Source organism: Megascapheus bottae, chromosome 16 (genome assembly GCF_031878675.1).
Source record: "Megascapheus bottae isolate mThoBot1 chromosome 16, mThoBot2.hap1, whole genome shotgun sequence".
In the NCBI taxonomy this organism is placed as follows: domain Eukaryota; kingdom Metazoa; phylum Chordata; class Mammalia; order Rodentia; family Geomyidae; genus Megascapheus; species Megascapheus bottae.
This window is the reverse complement of record NC_143524.1, coordinates 39,378,380-39,398,993: the sequence shown is the minus strand read 5'-3', so window position 1 is coordinate 39,398,993 and position 20,614 is coordinate 39,378,380. Positions and strand designations below refer to the sequence as shown.

The window sequence follows — 20,614 nt, the reverse complement described above, 5'->3', positions numbered from 1 at the left end:
AGTCATGTATAACCAGATGACTGAGTTCTGGCCAAAGGATTGTGAGTGATGGTGCTCCTTCAAGACCTGGCTATATAATATCCCAAGAATTCAACTCCAGGATCATTTTCTTTCTTAGAATGGATGCTTACATTAATGAAGAATCTTGAAGCCATATGTTGCAAATCCAACTTGAGTTCCTAAATAACTGTGGCACAGAGCCCTCCATCCCTGCCACCCAAGTAACTTAGAGCCATCTGGACCTGTTTGTGTAAGTGAGAAATAAACTTCTATTGTGTTAGGACCATTATATACTTTGGAGTCTGTTACAGCAATTAGCCACCCTTATCTAATAGGAATAAGGAAATGCAATGTGTCCTCAGGAGAAACAAGAACCAGAAACTGGAAAGCCATCAGACATCCAAGACAGCTAGTTTCACAATATAGCTCAAACCCTGTCTCCCTCTATGGAGCCATAAGGCTTTTTCTCTGCTTTTCAGCACACATCGTTCTCTTTTTTCTTCAGATAACTTCCCTAGCTTCCTTGTGTATGTAATGGAAGATGGCCACCCCCAAATCTCTCAATTTCATGTCTTTAAGGAGCCTAAGATTGGTCTTAATTCCAAATTCTTTGGAAGAAAACTTGGAGCAAAGCTTCTCAAAGAATCTTTTTCTTTAAAAAACTACTTTTGGGGCCGGGAGTTTGGCCTAGTGGTAGAGTGCTTGCCTAGCATGCACGAAGACACAGGTTCGATTCCTCGGTACCACATACATAGCAAAAAGCCAGAAGTGGTGCTGAGGCTCAAGTGGTAGAGTGCTAGCCTTGAGAAAGTCCAAGGACAGTGCTCAGGCCCTGAGCCAAGCCCAGGACTGGCAAAAACAAAAACAAAAACCTACTTTTGTTATCTTTAAGTAGTCATAAAGAGTTGTACAACTCCTTTGATGTTGCCATTCACTAAAGCAGCTTATGAACACAGTGCATCTTGATCAATGCCTCCCCTTCCATCATTCCTACCCACCTTCCAGCAGCCCACCCTTTTCCTTAATTTTAGGTTACGTATTTAATTTTTTTTGTCATTTAACAAAGCAGTTTATGTGTACAATCTATATTGATCTGTATAATCACTTCAACATCTTTACCTGCTCCCCTTTAGCCCACCTCATTTCTTGTATTTCTCAGTTCTTTGGTATACAAAATGAATCCTTGCCTGCATTCTCCCTTGTTCCCTCCTCATCCTCCTTCCCTTGGCCCTATCTTCCTTTCTTGTAAGTACCCATTTCCTGGTAATTATTTTGTTGGGCTTTGATTTAGCAGTGTGGAGTTCCCTAAAAAAATTAACCATAGTCAGGCGAGGTGGCTCACGCCTGTAATCCTAGCTACTGAGATCTGAGGATTGTGATTCAAAGCCAGCCCAGACACTAAAGTCCCTGAGACTCTTATCTCTAATTAACCTCTAGAAAATTGGAAGTGGGGCTGAGGTTTAAGGAGTAGGGCAGTAGCCTTGAGCTAAAGAGCTCAGGGACAATGCCCAGGTCCAGGGGTAGGGCTCATACCTGTAATCCTAGCTACTGAGATCTGAGGATCAAGGTTAAAAGCCAGCCCAGACACAAAAGGACCAGAGACTCTTATCTCCAATTAACCTCTAGAAAACTGGAAGTGGGGCTTAGCTCAAGGGTAGGGTGGTAGCCTTGAGCTGAAGAACTCAGGGACAACACCCAGGCCCAGAGTTCAAAACAACAACAAAAATAAATAAATAAGGGGCCGGGAGTTTGGCCTAGTGGTTAAAGTGCTTGCCTGGCATGCACGAAGACCTGGGTTCGATTCCTCGGTACCACATACATAGCAAAAAGCTGGAAGTGGTGCTGAGGCTCAAGTGGTAGAGCTCTAGCCTTGAGAAAATCCAAGAACAGTGCTCAGGCCCTGAGCTCAAGCCCAGGACTGGCAATAAATAAATAAATAAATTTTTAATGTATTTTTATTGTAATTAATAAAAGGGTTACATGATATTTGCCAGATAGAAGGTGCATTAATTCACATACATTGATACCCTTTCACAATAAATAAATTTTTTAAAAAGCAAGCAAGCAAACAAGCAAGCTATCCTATGATTCAGCAAATTCCATTCCTGGACATTTATCCAATAGAGCACAAACAAGGCCACACTAAAGCTTCCAGCACAACCATGTTCACTGCAACACTGTCTATTTTAGCCAAAATATGGAATCAGTTCAAATGTCCTCTATGGATGAATGAATCAAGAAAATGTGGCACATATATAATGGAATTCTACTCATCCAATCAGAATGAATGATATTGTACTATTGATAAGTAAATTGAAAGACTTGGAAAAAATTATATTAGGTGAAGTAAGTAGACCCAAAGTAACATAGGTCTTATGGTTTCCCTCATTTGTGGTATCTAGAATGGGCCTATAAATCTACAAGTAAACAAACTAGGTGGTAAGCAAAGGGTTACAAATGAATTAACTCCTCTTTGGAGAGGGAAAAGATTATTTCAAAGAATCCCTCTCTAATCAGCAATTACTAAGCAGACAGGATTCATGCAGTACAATCAGGGTCATAAGGGCCCAACCTTGTGAATGAATAGCAGGATTTAGAAAACATCTTTCTTTAATTTGTTTAAGAAATAGGTTAAGAGCACAAGCTTACTGGGAGCTATAGATGTAAAAGAAAGGAAAATACATCATTTCAAAATACCATATATACAAGTGCATATGACAAACCACCAGGAGATAACATTATAAAGCAGAAAACATTAGAGTAGAAAAGACTTTATAAATAAGACTAAAAAAATATAAACCACAAAGTAAAAAGTTGTTGGATTTGACTTAAAAAAAAATTAAAGATTTCTATTCAATAAAAAACACCACGAATACAATTAAGAGGAATAACACAGAAAATGATATTGCAACATGTAAAACTGACAAGGGATCTATAAATTCCAAGGAAAGTCTACAATTCCAAATGAATATCATAGTAAATCCAACAGAAAATGGACAAAGAATGTGAGCAAGGAACACACAGAAAGGAAATCTAATGGCTAACATTATACAAAGTTATGGTTCAATTCAATGTACCTATTCAATATATTAATGAAATAGTACTTTATACCCACTAGAAGGGCAAAACTTAGAATGGTAGAAAATAGAAAAGTCTGGTAAAGTTAGGGAGAGGCAAAAATTCTCATGGTGGGTACCAGTTCAAATTGATAAAGCCATTCTGCTAAGTGATCTATCTGTACTTAGTGCCATTATCCACAGGCTCAAAGATCCAGTCATCCTTCGTGATGGATAAGCCCCTGGGAAATTCTCAATATGTTTATTTATATATAAAAATATATACATATATATATACATACACAAATTATGGACCTGTGAGAGAGAGGTGATATGTAGTGACACTGTAGTAAGGTGTTTGAAGTAACTGATTTTGTAATAAAGAATAGAAAATGAAAATGGAGTGGATGCAAATGTGGAATTCTAAATACTTCAGGAATCACACTCTAGAAACATAGTGACATAAATACATCAATGGCAGGGCACTGGTGCTTCACACCTGTAGTCTTAGCTACTCAGAAGGATGAGATTTCAGGCTTGCAGTTCAAAGCCAACCCAAGCAGGAAAGTGTGAGACTCATATCCAATTAACCATCAGAAAAACCAGAAGTGGAGCTGTGGCTCCAAGTGGCAAGGCACTAGCCTTAAGTGAAAAAGCTCAGGGACAGTGCCCAGGCCTTGAGTTCAAACCCCATGAGTGACCCCCCACACTCAAAAAATTGCCAGTTATATTGACTAGTAAAAATCAGTACTGACAGTAAGACAGCAAAAACTATAATGTTAGGTACCTTATGAACTGGGAAGGGAACAATGAATTGACTATGAGCTAATTATCTTTAAGTCAACTTTGTGTTCCTAATGAAGGAAAGGGGCAGGCAGGAAAGTAAGAGCTAGCTACTGGGCTTGAAAGCTGCCATCGGCCTGAAGTTCCTTTCCATCCAAGCTTTACTCTGCTAATCCTCCCAGTACTGATTTTGGAGGACATGGAAGTTATGAAGAGAAATGATTGTTTGTAGAAGTAGGTCAACAACAACAAAATCCGTTTTGAAGAAAAACAGACCACAATACCACTGTCCTTATTCTGTGTGCTGGTGACTATGTCTTGAAGGCTCTTCATATGCTAACTGGTGAGTACTGACTTTATGGCTAGTATATACCTTCAAAAGAAAAAAGCTCCAGGGAGCTAACATGTCTCTGTTTCTCTCTGTCTCTTTCCCTCCTCCCCCACGCTCTCCTTCTCCCTCCTCCCTTTCTTTTTTTTTGTGGCAAGACTGGGACTCAGACTTGGTACCTGACACTTTGTTCATTGGCTGACTTTCTATCAACTAAGCCATGACTCCAACCTCTAATGTATGTTTCTCTTAAGAGAATTTGACATATCAAGTGGGTAGTGGTCAATTAACTAGATTTAATATTTATAGTAATACATTGTCAAACATTAGTGCACTAAGAACACTTTAAAATATGGCATAAAATAAAAATATTGGCATAAAAGGCATTATTTTACATTTTTAAGATTAAAGAATTGCACAAAACCTTTTATAGATCTCCATGAAAATGTGAATACCTATTATGTTCTGCTGTGGTAGAAGAGAACCATAAATGAAATAGAAATAACAGCTCCCAAGTAGAACAATGTTTGCAAAATGCACTATTTCCACAACAAAGAGTAAGCTATATGTTTAAATATAGGAAAAATGAAAAAAAATTAAGAGAGGAGTCAAATGCCCTCAATTACTGAAAGGACCGAGAGATTCAGACCAGTACAAAAGCAACAGCACACCAAGAGAAAGAAGGGTGCGCTGATAATAAAGCTGAGAACAAAGAAGCACTAAGTAGAGCTAACTACCAAATTAGTTTGGAACCATTTAGGGAAGAACAAGAGATAAGGAAAGGGAAGCAGAGCTTGGGAAGAGTTAGAATCTGATAGTGTGGACCCAGAATCAGAAACCTGATTTAATGAGAAAGGTGCTTGTGGGGGATTAATCTAGTAGCTGAGCATAGGGCCTAATAAAAAGAGTAGCTGAGTATAGGGCCTAATAAAGAGAGTCTGGAAAGAACAGCAAAAAGGCTATTACTTTTACTGTTAGCTCTGCGATGTGAGTGCCTGAGGTGGGGGCTATAGCCATAAAAAGAAAAGGGTAGGTCCCAGGGCTATTACCATGTAATTAGCGGCAGCATTTAATACTGAACACAATTCCCAGCCAGGAAAGGAGACAGAATACCCCAAGAAGAAGAATTTAAAGTGCTAAGAAAGATAATGAAGAAACTGAGAGAACTTATGGGTTAGGGAAAACTGAATACATATTTTTCACACATTATATCCTGTGTGGTGATATAATTGAGAAAAAATGTTCATTATACTTCACTTAGGCATAAGAAACTCAATGCTACATAAGTAACCAAAGCTAACTAAATCTGAATGAACTGTTTTCAATACCAAAAAAAGACTAGATGATTATATATGGTCATTTTCTTTAAAAAATGAGTAAGGTAAAAAAAATGAGCTTACTGAAGATAAACAAGAGCATAGCAATGTCATAAAAGTCAGAGGATAGAATTACAGCAACTGAAAAGCCTGGAAGGAATAAAAAAAAAAGCCTGTAATGGTGAGTCAGGTGCCAATACTTTATGCCTGTAATCCCAGCTACTCAGGAGAATAAACTCTAGAGGATTATAGTTCAAGGACAGAATTGAGCAGGAAAGGCTGTAAGAATCCATCTCCAAAATTAGCAGCAAAAAGCCAGATTGGGCGGGGGGGGGGGGGGGGAATCCAGATTGGAACACAGAGCAGTAGCCATAAAAAAAAGTATAGCAAGCATAAATCCCTGAATTCAAACCTCGGTCCAGCCTCTGGAAAAATAAAAGGTAGTAGTAAGTGGTAGTAGTAGTGATACACATCTGTAATCACAGCACTAATGAGAGAGGCAAAGGCCGGAGAACCCTAAATCTGAGGCCAGCCTGGGCTAACCCACAAGACCCTATCTCATTCCAAAATGAAAAAAAAAAAAACAAAAAAACAACAACTGATTTAAGAGGCTGGGAGTTTGGCCTAGTGGTAGAGTGCTTGCCTAGCATGCACAAAAGACCCTGGTTTGATTCCTCAGTACCACACACATAGAAAAAGCCAGAAGTGGTACTGTGGCTTAAGTGGCAGAACTCTAGCCTTGAGAAAGCCAAAGGACAGTGCTCAGGCCTTAAGTTCAAGCCCCAGGACTGGCAAAAAAACAAAAACAAAAAACTGATTTAGTTTTAATGACGGTTGCTATTTTTAGACTGAACATTTTCTAGACAAACTGATAGATATCATATAAAACCCTGCAATAACAGAAACAAAAGCATAGCAGTCTCCCCAGCTTACGCATGGTTTTACTTATCATAGTCTCAGTTATTTGCAATGATCCACAGTCCAAAAATATTAAATGTAAAATTCATAACATAAACATTTTAAAAGTTTTAAAACACAAAGTTCTGAATAGAGTGATAAACTCTTACACTACCCCAGTCTGATCTGGGACATGAAAAATCCCTGTATGCACAGTATCTATGATGTATAGGATACCTGCCTGGCAGTTACTTAACAATCAAGAGTAACTGGATCAGAGTAACGTGGGAGCACTGTAGTGTTACGTTTGAACATAACTCTTATTTTACTTAATAACAGCACAAGAGTAGTGAATTTGGTGGTTTTGTTAGCACATTGTTGTGATTTTTTTCTTTTATTAGTTATTATTATCTCTTACTGTACCTATTTCGTAAATGAAACTATCATATATACAGGAAAACTATAATATGCATGTGTGTGTTCATACATGGTAACAATTTCAGTCTGGGGTAGGCACTTAAAGGTCTTGAAAACTATCACACAACTGAACATCAAATAATCTTTAAAGAAGGAACATTAAAAGTTATTTAGTCTTGCCTAGCATCAATGGCTCAGACCTGTAATCCTAGCTATTCATGAGGCTGAGATCTGAGGATGGAGGTTCAAAGCCAGTCTGGGCAACAAAGGTTAATGAAACTCTTATCTCCAATTAACCACCAAAACAAGAAACTCTTATCTCTAATTAACCACCAAAACAAATCAGAATTAATACTGTGGTTCAAGTTGTACAGCTTAAGCCTTGAGAAGAATCAAAAAAAACCCCAAACACCCTCCTCCCCCTATACTACCTAGTCTTAGTTGAGTACTAAGGCTCACTCCTGTAATCCCAGCTACTGGAGAGGCTGATAATGAGGATTGGGGTCTGAAGCCAGACCAAGCAGAAAAGCCTGTGAAAAAATCTTATCTCCAATTCTCCAATTTACAAAAAAAAAAAAAAAAAAAAAAAAAAAGCCATAGTGGAGCTTATAGCTCAAATGGTAAATAGCTGTGAGAAAAAAATCTCAAGGACAGCACCCAGACCCTGAGTTCAAATCCCTAGGACTGGCACACACACAAAATTTACCTAGTCTTTCAACAACTGTGAGGCTCATACCATGCTGCATATATATGTGTGAAAGAACAGAACTAGAGCCAAGTGCCAGGGGCTCACACCTTTATCCCAACTGCTTAAGAGGCTAAAACATGTCAGGCAGGAAGAAACTTTTAAGACCTCAACTCAACATAGAGATGGGCCAGACGGTACCCACTTGTAATCCATCTAAACGGGTAGATTGTGGCCTGTGAATACACCCAGGCAGGAGGTAAAGCCTTATCTCAAAAATAACCAGAGCAAAAGAGTGCTGGAAGTGTGGAGGTACTGGAGTTAAAATGCTAGTATCACAAAAACAAACAAATACAATCTATATCTCATACTAAATGTGTGTGTGTGTGTGTGTGTGTGTGTGTGTGTGTGTGAGTATACTGAAGACATAAACAGAGGAACCAAAGCTTTTAAAGCCTTAAAACATGAAACAAAAATGTTCATGGCCTTACATGAGTTTCTTAAATATGATTGCAAAATCACAAACAAATGTAAATAAAGTTGATAACTAAATTTAAACTCTTCTATTGCTAAACATACCAAAAAAAGTAAAAACACTTAAATGGATAAAGTAGTTGTAAGCATATATCTGGTAAGGGTTACTATTCAAAAGATAGAAACAAAATTTCGCCATTTAATAGTTAAATGACAAATAAGGATCTAACTAGATTTTCCCCCCACAAAACACAAAGAAATGACTAAGCACATGAAAAAGAAGTTTAACATCACTCCAATGAAATATCACTTCACACACACTAGGATGGCAATAATAAAAAGCATAAATAACAAATGTTAATGGAATGCTCATACACAGCTAATGAGAAAAGGTGTGGCTGCTTTTGGAAAAGTCTGGCAGTACATCAAAAGTTAAATGCAGGGTAAACATATACTGAGAAATTCCACCAACTAGCTATGTACACAAAATATGCTCACATAAAATCTTGTACAAAAATGTCCATAGAAACATTATTCATGACAGCAAAATGTCCATCAACAAATCCTACAAACAAAATGTTACATCTATGAAATTTACTAAGCCACAAAAAATAGAGTAACATGGATGAACTTTGAAAACATGCTCAGTAAAGAAAGCAAGTTCTGAAAGACTACGCAGTATATGATTTCACTAAAATGAAATGTCCAGAATAGGCAAATCTATAGAGAAAGAGGACTGACTGGTAATTGCATAGAGCTGGGACAATCACTAGTCTAACTTTGGTATAACGATTTACATATTCACTACTAAACACTTACAATGTCAGGTGCAATGCCAGATACTGGAACCAGAATAAATATGGGCTGGGAGTTTGGCCTAGTGGTGGAGTGCTTGCCTAGCATGCATGAAGACCTAGGTTTGATTCCTCAGTACTACCTACATAGAAAAAAGCCAGAAGTGGTGCTGAGGCTCAAGTGGTAGAGCTCTAGCCTTGAGAAAGCCCAAGGACAGTGCTCAGGCCCTGAGCTCAAGCCCAGGATTGCCAAAAAAAAAACAAAAACAGAATAATAAATATAACATGGTTTTATGGAGTTTACAGATATGTTGTATAATTACAGCAGTGTGGTGACTGCCTTAACCATCAAATCCAACAACTTGTTCTCAGTTCTCTCCCCTGCCCATAAAAGGTGTGTATGTGTGTATAGTGAGGAAGTTGGGGGGGGGGGAAGGAAGTGTTTCAAGATTTCAAGCTTATTAGGACTGCTTGCTTAGGTGGCATTCTACTTAAGTCCTGCTTCCAGATTAGCGTTTTTGCCAGTTAACTGGATATGAAATCTCATGGACTTTTCTGCTCAGGTTGGTTTCAAATGCCAGTTCACCAGATCTCAGCCTCCTGAGCAGCTAGGATTACAGGCATGAGCCACCAGCACCAGGTGCAGTTCTACTAAAACTTCTCTACAGGGCTGGGAGTGTGGCCTAATAGTAGAGTGCTTGCCTAGCATGTAGGAAGCCCTGGGTTTGATTCCTTGTACCACATAAACAGAAAACGCAGAAAGTGGTATTGTGGCTCAACTGGTAGAGCACTAGCATGGAGAAAGCCCAAGGATAGAGATAAACTCTATAGGACATCACTCTCCGGAGGTCATTCAGCTTACTCCACCTCAGTCTATTTCATTGACCCCTCAATTTCTCAATTTCTGTTGTTTCTTTTCCTTTCCTTTTGCAAACTGGTTCATTCTCAAGGTAAATGTAACACTTTCATATTTATCACTCAGATTTAACTCAAGTTTCTTGTATGTTCTTGCTGGTATCCTTTTGGAACAGATAAGACTAGAGTTGATGCATGTTACAATTATATGTCCATTTCACAGTGGAAATGTGAAAAATTACATCATTAAACAGTTTTGCTGTGTGAACATTAGAGTATCCTTATACAAATTAAGATGGCTACCATTCCAGCTACACAGAAGGTATAAATAGGATAACAGCTTGAACTGATGCAAAAAATTTAGTGAGACACTGTCTTACAAACAAGTTTTCCAGTGTAGAAAATAGCTGTGTCACTACCTTTAGTCAGTCTAAGTTCTCTATAAAATGGAACTTGACCAAATCCTAGTTGCTTATTGAAAGTATTCCCCATATTTAGATTTATTAAAATTTCATTTAAAGCATTTAAACTTGACCAAACATAAATGGGTTTTTACAAAATGAAACTCTACTTTCCCTTGTTAATAACCACTCCTATTTGCTAAAAAAACAAAACAGTCTAGCACAAAAAGCTTTCTGCAAGTAACATTAAACAATCTGCAGTATTTTGCTGTTGGAGCACAAAAATTAATAAAGAACTGGATGTGTTTATATTTCTGATTATTGTAGTTCAAGAAAGGTCTTAATGGGGCAAATAATTGGGTGTGTTGATATTTCTGCTCACCTCAGTTCAAGACAGGTCTTTAAGATATAGAAGCTGCTCCCTGAACACTGAAGAACCTGTAGAAGCCATATTCGATTCAGTACTACACTCAAGGTAGAAGCCTGCCTTCTCCTGCATGGGCCCCATTTTCTTACCTTCCCCCTTCTACCTCAACTCGCTTTGCTATTCACATTGTTGACATTTCCTGATAACTTATCCAGGTCTTTTCCCATCTTTTATCACCTCTCATCAATCAATTCATCTAACATATGACATAAATATATGTCAGCACAGAGCTGGTTCATAAACTCAATGTACATCCTTTATCATAATTTTGTTATCTGAATAATCTTCTTAAAACCTAATGCCAAACAACCTATTTTCCAATCATTGCAAGAGATTGTATAATGGAACAGTAGGTGCAGCAGAATGGAGAGAGTGTCATCTTTCTAGTGAGTTATTAGTTAAGACTCTGTCTGTGCTCCTATTATTTAAGCAGAAGTTAAGTGAACCTTTCTAGAAAGGCCCACTACCAGGAAAATGAGTACACCATCTTCCACTTGTTACAAGATTACAAGTAAGCTCATAAAACAAAACACCCAACACATGCAGTAGGTACAGGTATTTAAATTTTTTGCTTTCCTCCTTGTAAACTGAATCTCTACACAAGTGAATTCCATAATCTAACAACAAAAAGTAACTTTTCACATACTTTCCCCATTTCAAGCCCTAATTCACCCTGGTCACCCTTATTCTTATTATATTTTGTATTTTATTTTTTGATGTTTTCCCTCCCAATATATAAACATGTTTTTCTCTTCAGGTGAGGCAGGAGGACTGAGTTGCAACAAAATATACATACACACACAACCAAACAAGCTATGGTAAGTAAGTATAATCAAGGGCAAAGCAGGTGGTATGGGTTCATTGTACAAATCTCCCTACTTCAGCTTATTTCTGAAAGTCTTTAGCTAAATTTTTAAAAATTAAAAATAGTATATGGATGCTAGAGATGAAAGACAAAATCTGAATGGAACAAAGAATTCTCTGAAAAAAAAGCTAAAGGGCCAAATTTAGACATAAAATGAAACAAATCACTCTATAGACTACGTATTTTTGTTCTAAAACACCAGGGGAATAGTAGAAAACAAGTAAGAACTAGATAAGCAGCTTATGGTCAACAAGATTTAAGATTCAAATGTACTATAATGAAGTCAGCAACAAAATGCCAAAAACCTAAAACAATCCCCAGAAAGCACTATGTGTAGAATTTTTAAAGGAAACAGAGGAAGACAAGAGACTGCAATTTTGTGAGCTGTCACAAACTTGCTTTTATTTACTGTTGTTATTTACAGCAAGTCCTCTTCTAGAAGAGGACTGAATGGACTGTGCTGAGCTATTTACAACTATATCTTATAAAGAGTGGAAAAAGGTGTTAGGGTACAGGGGGGAAAAAGCTATTCTTCAATTTTTTGAACTCATAGTCTTTCCTTTTATTTCATTTATTTTTGGTGGGTTGTGGGGCCTGGGTGCTGTCCCTGAGCTCTTCAACTCAAAAGTTAATGCTCTAGTAATTGAGCCACAACACTACTTCCCAGTTTTCTGGTGGTTAATTGGAGATAAGTGTTTCACAAACTTTGGTGCCTGATCTGGCTTTGAACCACGATCCTCAGGTCTCAGCCTCCTGAGCAGCTAGGATTACAATACAGGCATGAGCTACCAGCACCTGGCAATCTTCTCTTTTTAACTTATTTTTCTTTTCCTGTTTTGATTAAGAAAATCACCATTCACCTATAACTTAAAATAATTCACAATGTTTTACTCTCCCTCACCTTTCACTTCTATTTTTCTAAAAGGTCTCTTTAAACAGCGTTTTTTCACTCCACCCCAATGCTAATAATCCCCTGCTTCAGTACCCGTAGTTTACTTTGGGAACTGCATCAACTCCAGAGTAAGTTAACAAACCCTTTCCATCCATAGCACTGCAAGTGACACATTTAAGCCACAGGCAACTCATGCCTATAATCCTACTGAGGAAGCTGCAATCTCAGGATTGAGATCTGAAGTCAGTCTGGGCAGGAAAATCAGTGAGGCTCTTATCTCCAATTAAGCATTGGAAGTGAAAGCTGTGGCTCAAGTGATAGAGTATTAGTGTTGAGCACTGAAGTTCAAGGACAGTACCTAGGCCCTCAGTTCAAGCCAAAGGGCTAGAACAAAAGAAAAAAAGGGCAATAAAGCTATTGAGATGGAAGCTGGAAGCTAGGTGCCAATGGCTCACACCTGTAATCCTAACTACTGGGGATACAGATTTTTTTTTAAGTCAACAACAAAAAGATCAGGACAGTAAACTTACTAGAATCTGTCAATCAAGGTAGCTTTTGCATTATACCACTTCAGCAACTGGTCATGCAAAAAGAGAATTTACAGGTAGAATAATTATAATACTGTTGACTAGCCTTGTTATTTGCCAGGTGCCTAGTTATAAGTCAAACTTTCTACCCTTGAGGACAGCTTACATTCTAGGAGGCACAAAATACAAATAAGCAAACAAGAAAAATTTCATCTCATAGGATACCTTGCAGTAGAGGAAACACGGAAATACACACACAACTGAATAGGAAATTGCAGGGAAAGATATATATTTTTTTAATTACCGGTCATCAAGTATCACCTCAGATGGTTACATCTGTGCAGAAGCTTAACTGGTATGCAGGAAGCTGAGAGGAGCACTTCAGGAATATTGGGAACAGAAAGATACTTCGGTTGTGAAGAAAAGAACTCATTTCTAACGTCCACTCCATACTCTACAATATTCAGAAGAGTACCTTCCATTCGCATTCATTAGTATTTGTTCAAGATAATTCACAAAGTGGAAATTCAACTCAGCTAAACAGGCAAAGATGTTTTACAAGTGTCTTTTGGGTAGGCAATATTTACAAGCATAAAGATTAGTCCGTGAGGCGCAGGAGACTGGAACTGTCTAGCCACAGGCACAAATCAGAGGGGAGATTACGATGGCAAAGGAGCTGTCCAGCACCCAGGGAGTTTAACATGATGCGGAGGAACTGTTTACAGAGAGCCCGCAAACCCCGACGCGGCAGGAGATAACTGACATGAAGTTACCTGCAGAACTTCGCGACACAGAGAGATGTTCTGGTCCCCCCTTCCTCCTAGCCTTCAGCGTCCACGCCTTTCATGCCTATGAAAACTACCCAATGCTGTCGAAACAACGGACTGGACAAAGAGAAGGAGACCATACACAGTGAGAGGGAAATACACAACTGTGTTCATGTCTGCTTCTGGAACTAGAAGGCACCACAAGATCCTGGGGGGGTGGGGTGGGGGCACAGCGAGTTGAAAACACACAAGGCACAATACCAATTCTAAGGGACTCCGAATCCCGTGGAGGGGAAAACACTGAAGCGGCCCAGAACCAACGATGCGTGGAGGCCTCGGGGAGCGGTGGCCGGACCCCACTGCAGCCCTGGCCACCTCCGGGGTGGAGGCAGCCGGCGCGCCCCGAACTGCAGATTCCCCCTCCCCGGACCCCACCTCACCCCCGGCGCCCGCCCGCACTGCCAGCCCGGCCGCGGCCCTGCCTCACGCGAAGCCCGCGCCCGCCCGCCCGTCCGCCCGCCCGCCCGAGCGCGCTTACTTTCGGTGGCCGGCGGCGGCGGCTCCTGCCGCTTTCCTCGGGACAGAAAGGTCTTGGGCAGCAGCAAGGACACGGCCAGGACGAGCCCCGAGGCCAGGGCCACCCTCTGCACCGTGGAGTAGGCCATGGCCGCGCACCGCGAACGGCCTGGGGGCCGGTCAGACTCCAGCCGCCACGGGAGCGGCCGGAACCGGAAGCGGAAGCGGAGCCCGCACGCGCGCACGCGGCCGGCTGCTGCACGGACGGCATCGCGCGAGGGACAAGCACGAGCGCGCGCACGCGAAGCGCCCTCTTCCTCCCCCTGTGCCATCTCCTCTGCGACAGCTGGGTGCCCTGGCGCTGCCATGTAAATAAACTGCCAACTCCCCCCTCTCCATCTGTCACCAGGTCCTGTGCGCCCTCCTGCCTGCATATCTGGCAGTTTTGCCTTGCTCATCCCCACTGAACTCGCCATTACCCTCAGAGCAAACCCCTTCTTGAGTGACCTCCAAGGCCCAGCATGGTTGGACCTTGACCATGCTAACATCCCCAATAGAGAACTGCTGGTGTGCATAGCATATTTCTGGTTTCTGGAGAACCTTTGTTTCTCCCTGATATTATCTACACCTGTCAAGCAAGTCTCTGAGCCCCACGCAGCAGTGGCTTGCCCTTGCAATCCGAGCTATTGGCAAGGCAGAGATCTAAAGGTGGAAATGTCCAGTCCAGCCTGGAAGGGAATAATTTACAAGACTTTCCATCTTAACAGAAAACACTGGATGTGGTGGCTCTAGCCTGTCACCCCAGTTACCACAGGGAAGCATGAGTTCTGGTCCAGACTTACAAAGGGCAGGAGGAGCAAACAACAAGGGTAAAAGGGGCTGCATGTTTGACTCAAACAAGCAAGTGGAGGAGCACCTGCCCAATCAAGGTATAGAGCAACTGCCTAGCTGTGAGTTCAAAACCTAGTGCTTCCAAAGTGGGGATGGGGGCCCGGAGTTTGGCCTAGTGGTCGAGTGCTTGCCTAGCATGCAACAAGACCAGGGTTCGATTCCTCGGTACCACATACGTAGAAAAAAGCTGGAAATGCTGCTGAGACTCAAGTGGTAAAGCTCTAGCCTTGAGAAAGTCCAAGGACAGAGCTCAGGCCCTGAGTTCAGGCCCCAGGACTGGCAAAAAAAAAAAAAAAAAAAAAAAAGTGGGGCTAGAAGGGACTTTTCCAAAGAAACAACTTAGAACTTTCAGTAAGCCTCTTCATTCCTACGATTCTTCGTTACTGTCTTCATTCATTAATTTAGCCACCATTCTTCTAGTTCTTCACTATTTGTCAAAGCTTGAATTTGGCAATACAGATTCTGATGAATAAAAATGGATTCCATAATAGGGTAGCTGGGTCTCTAAACACAAACACTGAGGAAATGTTCCAAACTCTGGAGCAAGGCCATCCTCGCCATTAGTAGGAGTGGAGAAACATGAACTTTGGGGTTCCTTAAATAAGCAGACAGGTGGAATGGGCAGGCAATTCTGGGAAAAGCTAACATGAGAAAGCTCAAAGCTTCCTGGTGTGTACATCAAGTTATCAGAAATTAACTTTAATGACAGGATGTTGACACTACAAATGCAAGTGGGAACTCAATTTTGAAAAGCTTAAAACTTCTAGTTAATGTGGCAGATGTAACATATACAGTTATCTTCATTTATTTTTTCAAGATACCACCCAAAAATGAAAATAAAGAGATAAAGCAAATAAGCTACAGGATGAAAGCAAATGGTGGAAAACTTGATAATTGATAAATGACAGTTTTTTTAAAAAGTTTTAAAAATTAACATTTTATTTGTTTAGTGTGTGTGTGTGTGTGTGTGTGTGTGTGTGTGTGCACCAGTCCTGGGGCTTGAACTCAGGGTTTGGGCACTCTCCCTGTGCTTCTATGCTCAAGGCTAGTGCCCTACCAGTTAAGCCACAGCTCCACTTCTGACTTATTTTTGTGGTTAATTGGAGACAAGAGTCACACAGACTTTTCTGGGGGGGCTGGCTTTGAACTGCAATCCTTAGATCTCAGACTGCTGGGTTGATAGGATTACAGGTGCAAGCCACTAGCATCTAGCTTTTGTAAAAAAAAAAAAAAAAAAAAAATTAAGGCCAGGAGTTTGGCCTAGTGGTAGAGTGCTTGCCTAGCTGTACAAATATCTGGGTTCGATTTCTCTGTACCACATAACATAGAAAAAAGCTGGAAGTGGTGCTGAGGCTCAAGTGGTAAACCTCTAGCCTTGAGAAAGTCCAAGGACAATGCTCAGGCCCTGAGCTCAAGCCCAAGACTGGCCAAAAAAAAAAAAAGAAAAAGAAAAAAACCCAAAATTTAAAAATAAATTTTAATGTTGCACAGAATATTTTCTGAAAGAAACATAATGCCAGCATGTTAGTAGTTTCAAATTTACTAATCATGTCAAAAAGTAAAAAATAGGCTGGAAGTTTGGCCTAGTGGTAGAGTGCTTGCCTAGCATGCACCAAGACTGGGGTTCGATTCCTTGGTACCACATAAATAGAAAAGCTGGAAGTGGGCTATAGATCAAGTGGTTGAGCATTAGCCTTGAGAAAGCCCAAGGACAGTGCTCAGACCCTCAGTTCCAGCCCCAGGACTGACAAAAAGAAAAAAAAGTAAAAAAATAAATGGGTGAAATTAAATTTTATTTAAACCAATATATCCAAACTATCAGTTCAAAATGATATTGATACTAGTGAATCACATTTCAGTCACTCACTAGCTAACTATGGCCAGTTAGTCATCATATTGGACAGTGCAGGCAGATAGCATAAAAGTTAAGTGGCTATAGAAGGAAAATCTGTAAGAACCAAACTAATATTCCCCCCAAGAATTTATAGGCTCTTAGGCATGGGGCTCCTTGGGTATTAAGAGTTACCAAATGAAGAAAACTGGTTGAAAGACCAGTTTAAAAAGCAGTGATATCAGCGCAGACACTGGTGACTGACACTTTTAACATTAGCTGCTCAGAAGACTGAGTTCTGAGGATCAAGGTTCAAAGCCAGGAAGGGCAGACAAATACAAGGACTCTTTTCTCCAATTAGCCAGCAGAAAGCAGTAGTGGCAGTGTAACTCCAGTCAGCCAGGGGTGAAAAAGGTAAAGAAGAATGCAAGCCCCACTACTGACACATATACACACAAAAGGCAGTGATACCCTCAAATCTCTTTCCTGAGCTCATTGTAGTTACCATCATCAATATTACTAAAGGCTACTGAGTACTTATTATGTTCCAATCATCTCACACATCTTGACTCAGGTAATTCTCCCAGCAACTTCACGAAATAAACAGTATTGCGATGTGTCCATTTTGCAGATTAAAAAAGCCAAGACACACAAATTTAAGAAACTTATTGACAACAACACACTATAAATTGGAGGCTATGATTTGAGCCCATGCTAACTCTAGAACTTATAGAACAGTCCTTCTGCAGAGGCTGTATCAAAGAAGCACTTGGCTCATGGACAACAGATGCAAAGTAGGGAGGAGCTGAAAGATGAGATGTTGCCATTAAGAGAAGCAAAGGAATCTGGAATGACCCTCCAGAGCCTGGCTTGCATAAATGCATAGATACTAATTTCATAGGAAATGGAAGAGAATTGTGTTTATATGAAGATGTTGAGGCACTGGGAATGTGGCTTTGTGGCTTAGAACTTGCCTAGCATGCATGAAGCCCCTGGGTTCAATTCCTTGGTGCCACATAAACAGAAAAAAGGTGGAAGTGGTGTTGTGGCTCAAGGAAAAGAAGCTAGCCTTAAGGAAAAGAAGGACAGTGTTCAGGCCCCGAGTTCAGGCCCCAGGACTGTGAAGAAGGAGGAGGAGGAAAGGGGAGGAGAAGAGGAGGAAGAGGAGGAGGAAGAAGAAGAAGAAGAGGAGGAAGAGGAGGAGGAGAAGGAGGAAGAGGAGGTTGAGTTCAGATTTAGATTCTTAGTCTCATGAAGTAGTCATATAGAAATACCTGCCTGAAGGCGGGGAGTTTGGCCTAGTGATGGAGTGCTTGCCTAGCATGCACAAAGACCCGGGTTCGATTCCGACCCGGGTTCGATTCCTTGGAACCACATACTTAGAAAAAGCCGGAAGTGGTGCTGAGGCTCAGGTGGTAGAGCTCTAGCCTTGAGAAAAGTCCAGGGACAGTGCTCAGGCCCTGAGCTTAAGGCCAGGACTGGCAAAAAAAAAAGAAATACCTGCCTGAGTATGTGGGTCTGGAGTTTGGACGTGTTGGGCTAGAAACAAATGTGGAAGTCATCAGCTCATTAATGGTAAACAAAAGCTTGGGGCTGGGAGCTAGCCTAGAGCACAAAAGTTCAGGGACAGTGCCCAGGCCCTGAGTTCAAGCCCCAAGACCAGGACAAAACAAAACAAATAGCAAACAAAGCCTGGGAGATGACAGCATTTCACAAGAGTGCCCATGTAAAGTAAAGTAATGGGGCCACGGTCCAAAAAATAAAAGATCTAGGTTACATTGTGTTGAAATTCTCACATCTGAGAGTGGAAATGGATGGACATAAAGGTAACAATCCAGATGTTGAAATATTGAATGAATGAGGAATTAAAATGAAAACTGGAAGGTCACATGTACAGATAATAAACAACTTGATTTATATCAACTCTTCTAAAGAGCTTTGGCTTTTTTTTTAAAGAAGGGGAGAAGCAATTTGGAAACATCAAAATAGATTAAATTGTACATTTACTCTATGGCCAGGCTTTGAGTCCAGGAAGATGTTACTCTTCCTGAGGTAGAACTGCAAAAAAAAAAAAAAAAAAAAAAAAAAAAACAGTCTAGAAGACACAGTCCAGAGCCCATTGGAAAAAGAAAGAGAAACCTCCGTTTCTCAAAGTAGAAGGTGTATTCTTGCTGATAATAAAGCTTGAATCCAGAAGGCACAGTAAGTGGAAAGTTAAAGAAGTCAGAGAGTGGCAGAAGCTAGAGTCAGAGTCAAATATGGAGAACATAGTAAAGATAATTGACCACTTGAAAATGCATGGCCTGGGGGACTTGGACTTCACATGATGGCCAAGATAAAGGGGCAGAGATCTCATGGGATTAGTCCTGAGAGTAGCCTAGAGGAAGATGCAAACACAAAGACATAGTATTTAGCTGCATCTATATACGCTGCTGGAACCAAATGGAGGGTAGTCCTGGAAGAGACAGGAATCTCCTCAGAAGGACAGAACTATTTGAAAGCTTGAGTGGCTGATCTCTCTGATGGAAGGTTTTATTGAAACTATCAGGGTTTGAACCCAGTGCCTTGCTCTTACTCAGATTTCTTACTCATGGCTGGCACTTTATACTACTTGAACCATGCCACTCATCTAGTTTTTCACTAATTATTTTGGAGATGGAATCTAGAGTTCTTCTCTGCCTGAACTCGCTTCAAACAGATCCTCAATCTCTCAAGCTCCTGAGTAGTAAAGGTTACAGGCATGAGCCACCAGTGCCCAGCTTGAAAACAATTTTAAAGAAGAGTCCACGAGGAATGATGGCATACCCCTCATGGAAAATCACAAGGAAAATTAGGACAATTAACATGAAAGTCAGAGTCACATACGTGGGACATAAGGAGTAAGAGAAGGGAGCAACATCTGTGACTCCAAAGTGTAGAATTAAAAAACAAACAAACAAACAAACAAACAGAAACAAGCCGGGCAAGGTGGCTCATGCCTGTAATCCTAGCTATGCAGGAGGCTGAGATCTGAGGATCAAGATTCAAAGACAGCCTGGGTACTCAAAGGTCCTTCAGATTCTTATATTCAATTAATCACCAGAAAACCAGAAGTGGTGCTGTGGCTCAAGGGTAGGGTGATAGCCTTGAACTGAAGAGTTCAGGGACAGCACCCAGCTCAGACCAGCCCCAGAGTTCAAGTCCCACAACCAACCAAAAAAAAAAAAAAAAAGCGTGAGAAAAAGGTGGGAAATGTGATGCGATATAGACCTGGCCTTTGGAAGGAGGTAAAACTGCTGTTAGGGAATAAAGAATCTGGTGTGTACGTGACAATTGTTTATGGTCAATTTCTTGATGTTATGCACATGGAGAATCTCATACTTTTACTGTAGAGTCCAGTGCCCTGCAGCTGGTAGCTTCTCTTGCCACCAGGCTGCAGATGCTTAACTATTTACCTGTCAGACTCAGCCATGCCTGAGCCTGAATCAGAAATTACCAATGACTCGGACCAGCAAAGCCAGCCAGCCTATTGGAATAAGCATCAGGATGTCACACACTTGATGATGGCCACACAGTGCAGCTTCCTGAAAGGTGGAGAAGAGGCCATGCAGGTCTGGGATTCGTGCCAGCAAAGCTTCCTAGGAGGCCAGTTCTGTGGCTTGGTTCTGGGAGTTGATCCAAGCCCTGGCGTCCCAGTGTTCTCATCTGTGAAATGGAAACCGAGCTGCCATCCATCCTCCCACTGAACTTGTGCTTTGCCATGGAGCCTGGGAACAGCCACCTGGGAGAGTGAAACCGTAGACCCACATAGGTCTGAGGAAAGCAAATTGGAATCCAAAAAGAGGACAGTTTCAGCAGAAACCCTTTGGGGGAAGAGGCTTCTAGAAGGCCCAGATTGCTCATGCTTAGTCTC

At 40.9% G+C, this 20,614-nt stretch overlaps 1 protein-coding gene across 4 annotated transcripts in view; it reads right to left on the bottom strand.

Annotated features, from left to right (window-relative positions):
• The window catches only part of Ric3 (RIC3 acetylcholine receptor chaperone), a 41,455-nt gene extending 27,248 nt beyond the window's left edge, over nt 1–14,207 (bottom strand). For all 4 annotated transcript variants that reach the window (XR_016538082.1, XM_090348237.1, XM_090348238.1 and 1 more), the window contains exon 1: nt 14,023–14,207. Coding sequence is in view for 3 of the 4 variants with exons in the window: in XM_090348237.1 (XP_090204363.1) it covers nt 14,023–14,149 (127 nt within the window). In the remaining variant the exon portion in view is untranslated. The remainder of the gene's footprint in view (nt 1–14,022) is intronic.
• Between the last annotated feature and the right edge of the window lie 6,407 nt (nt 14,208–20,614).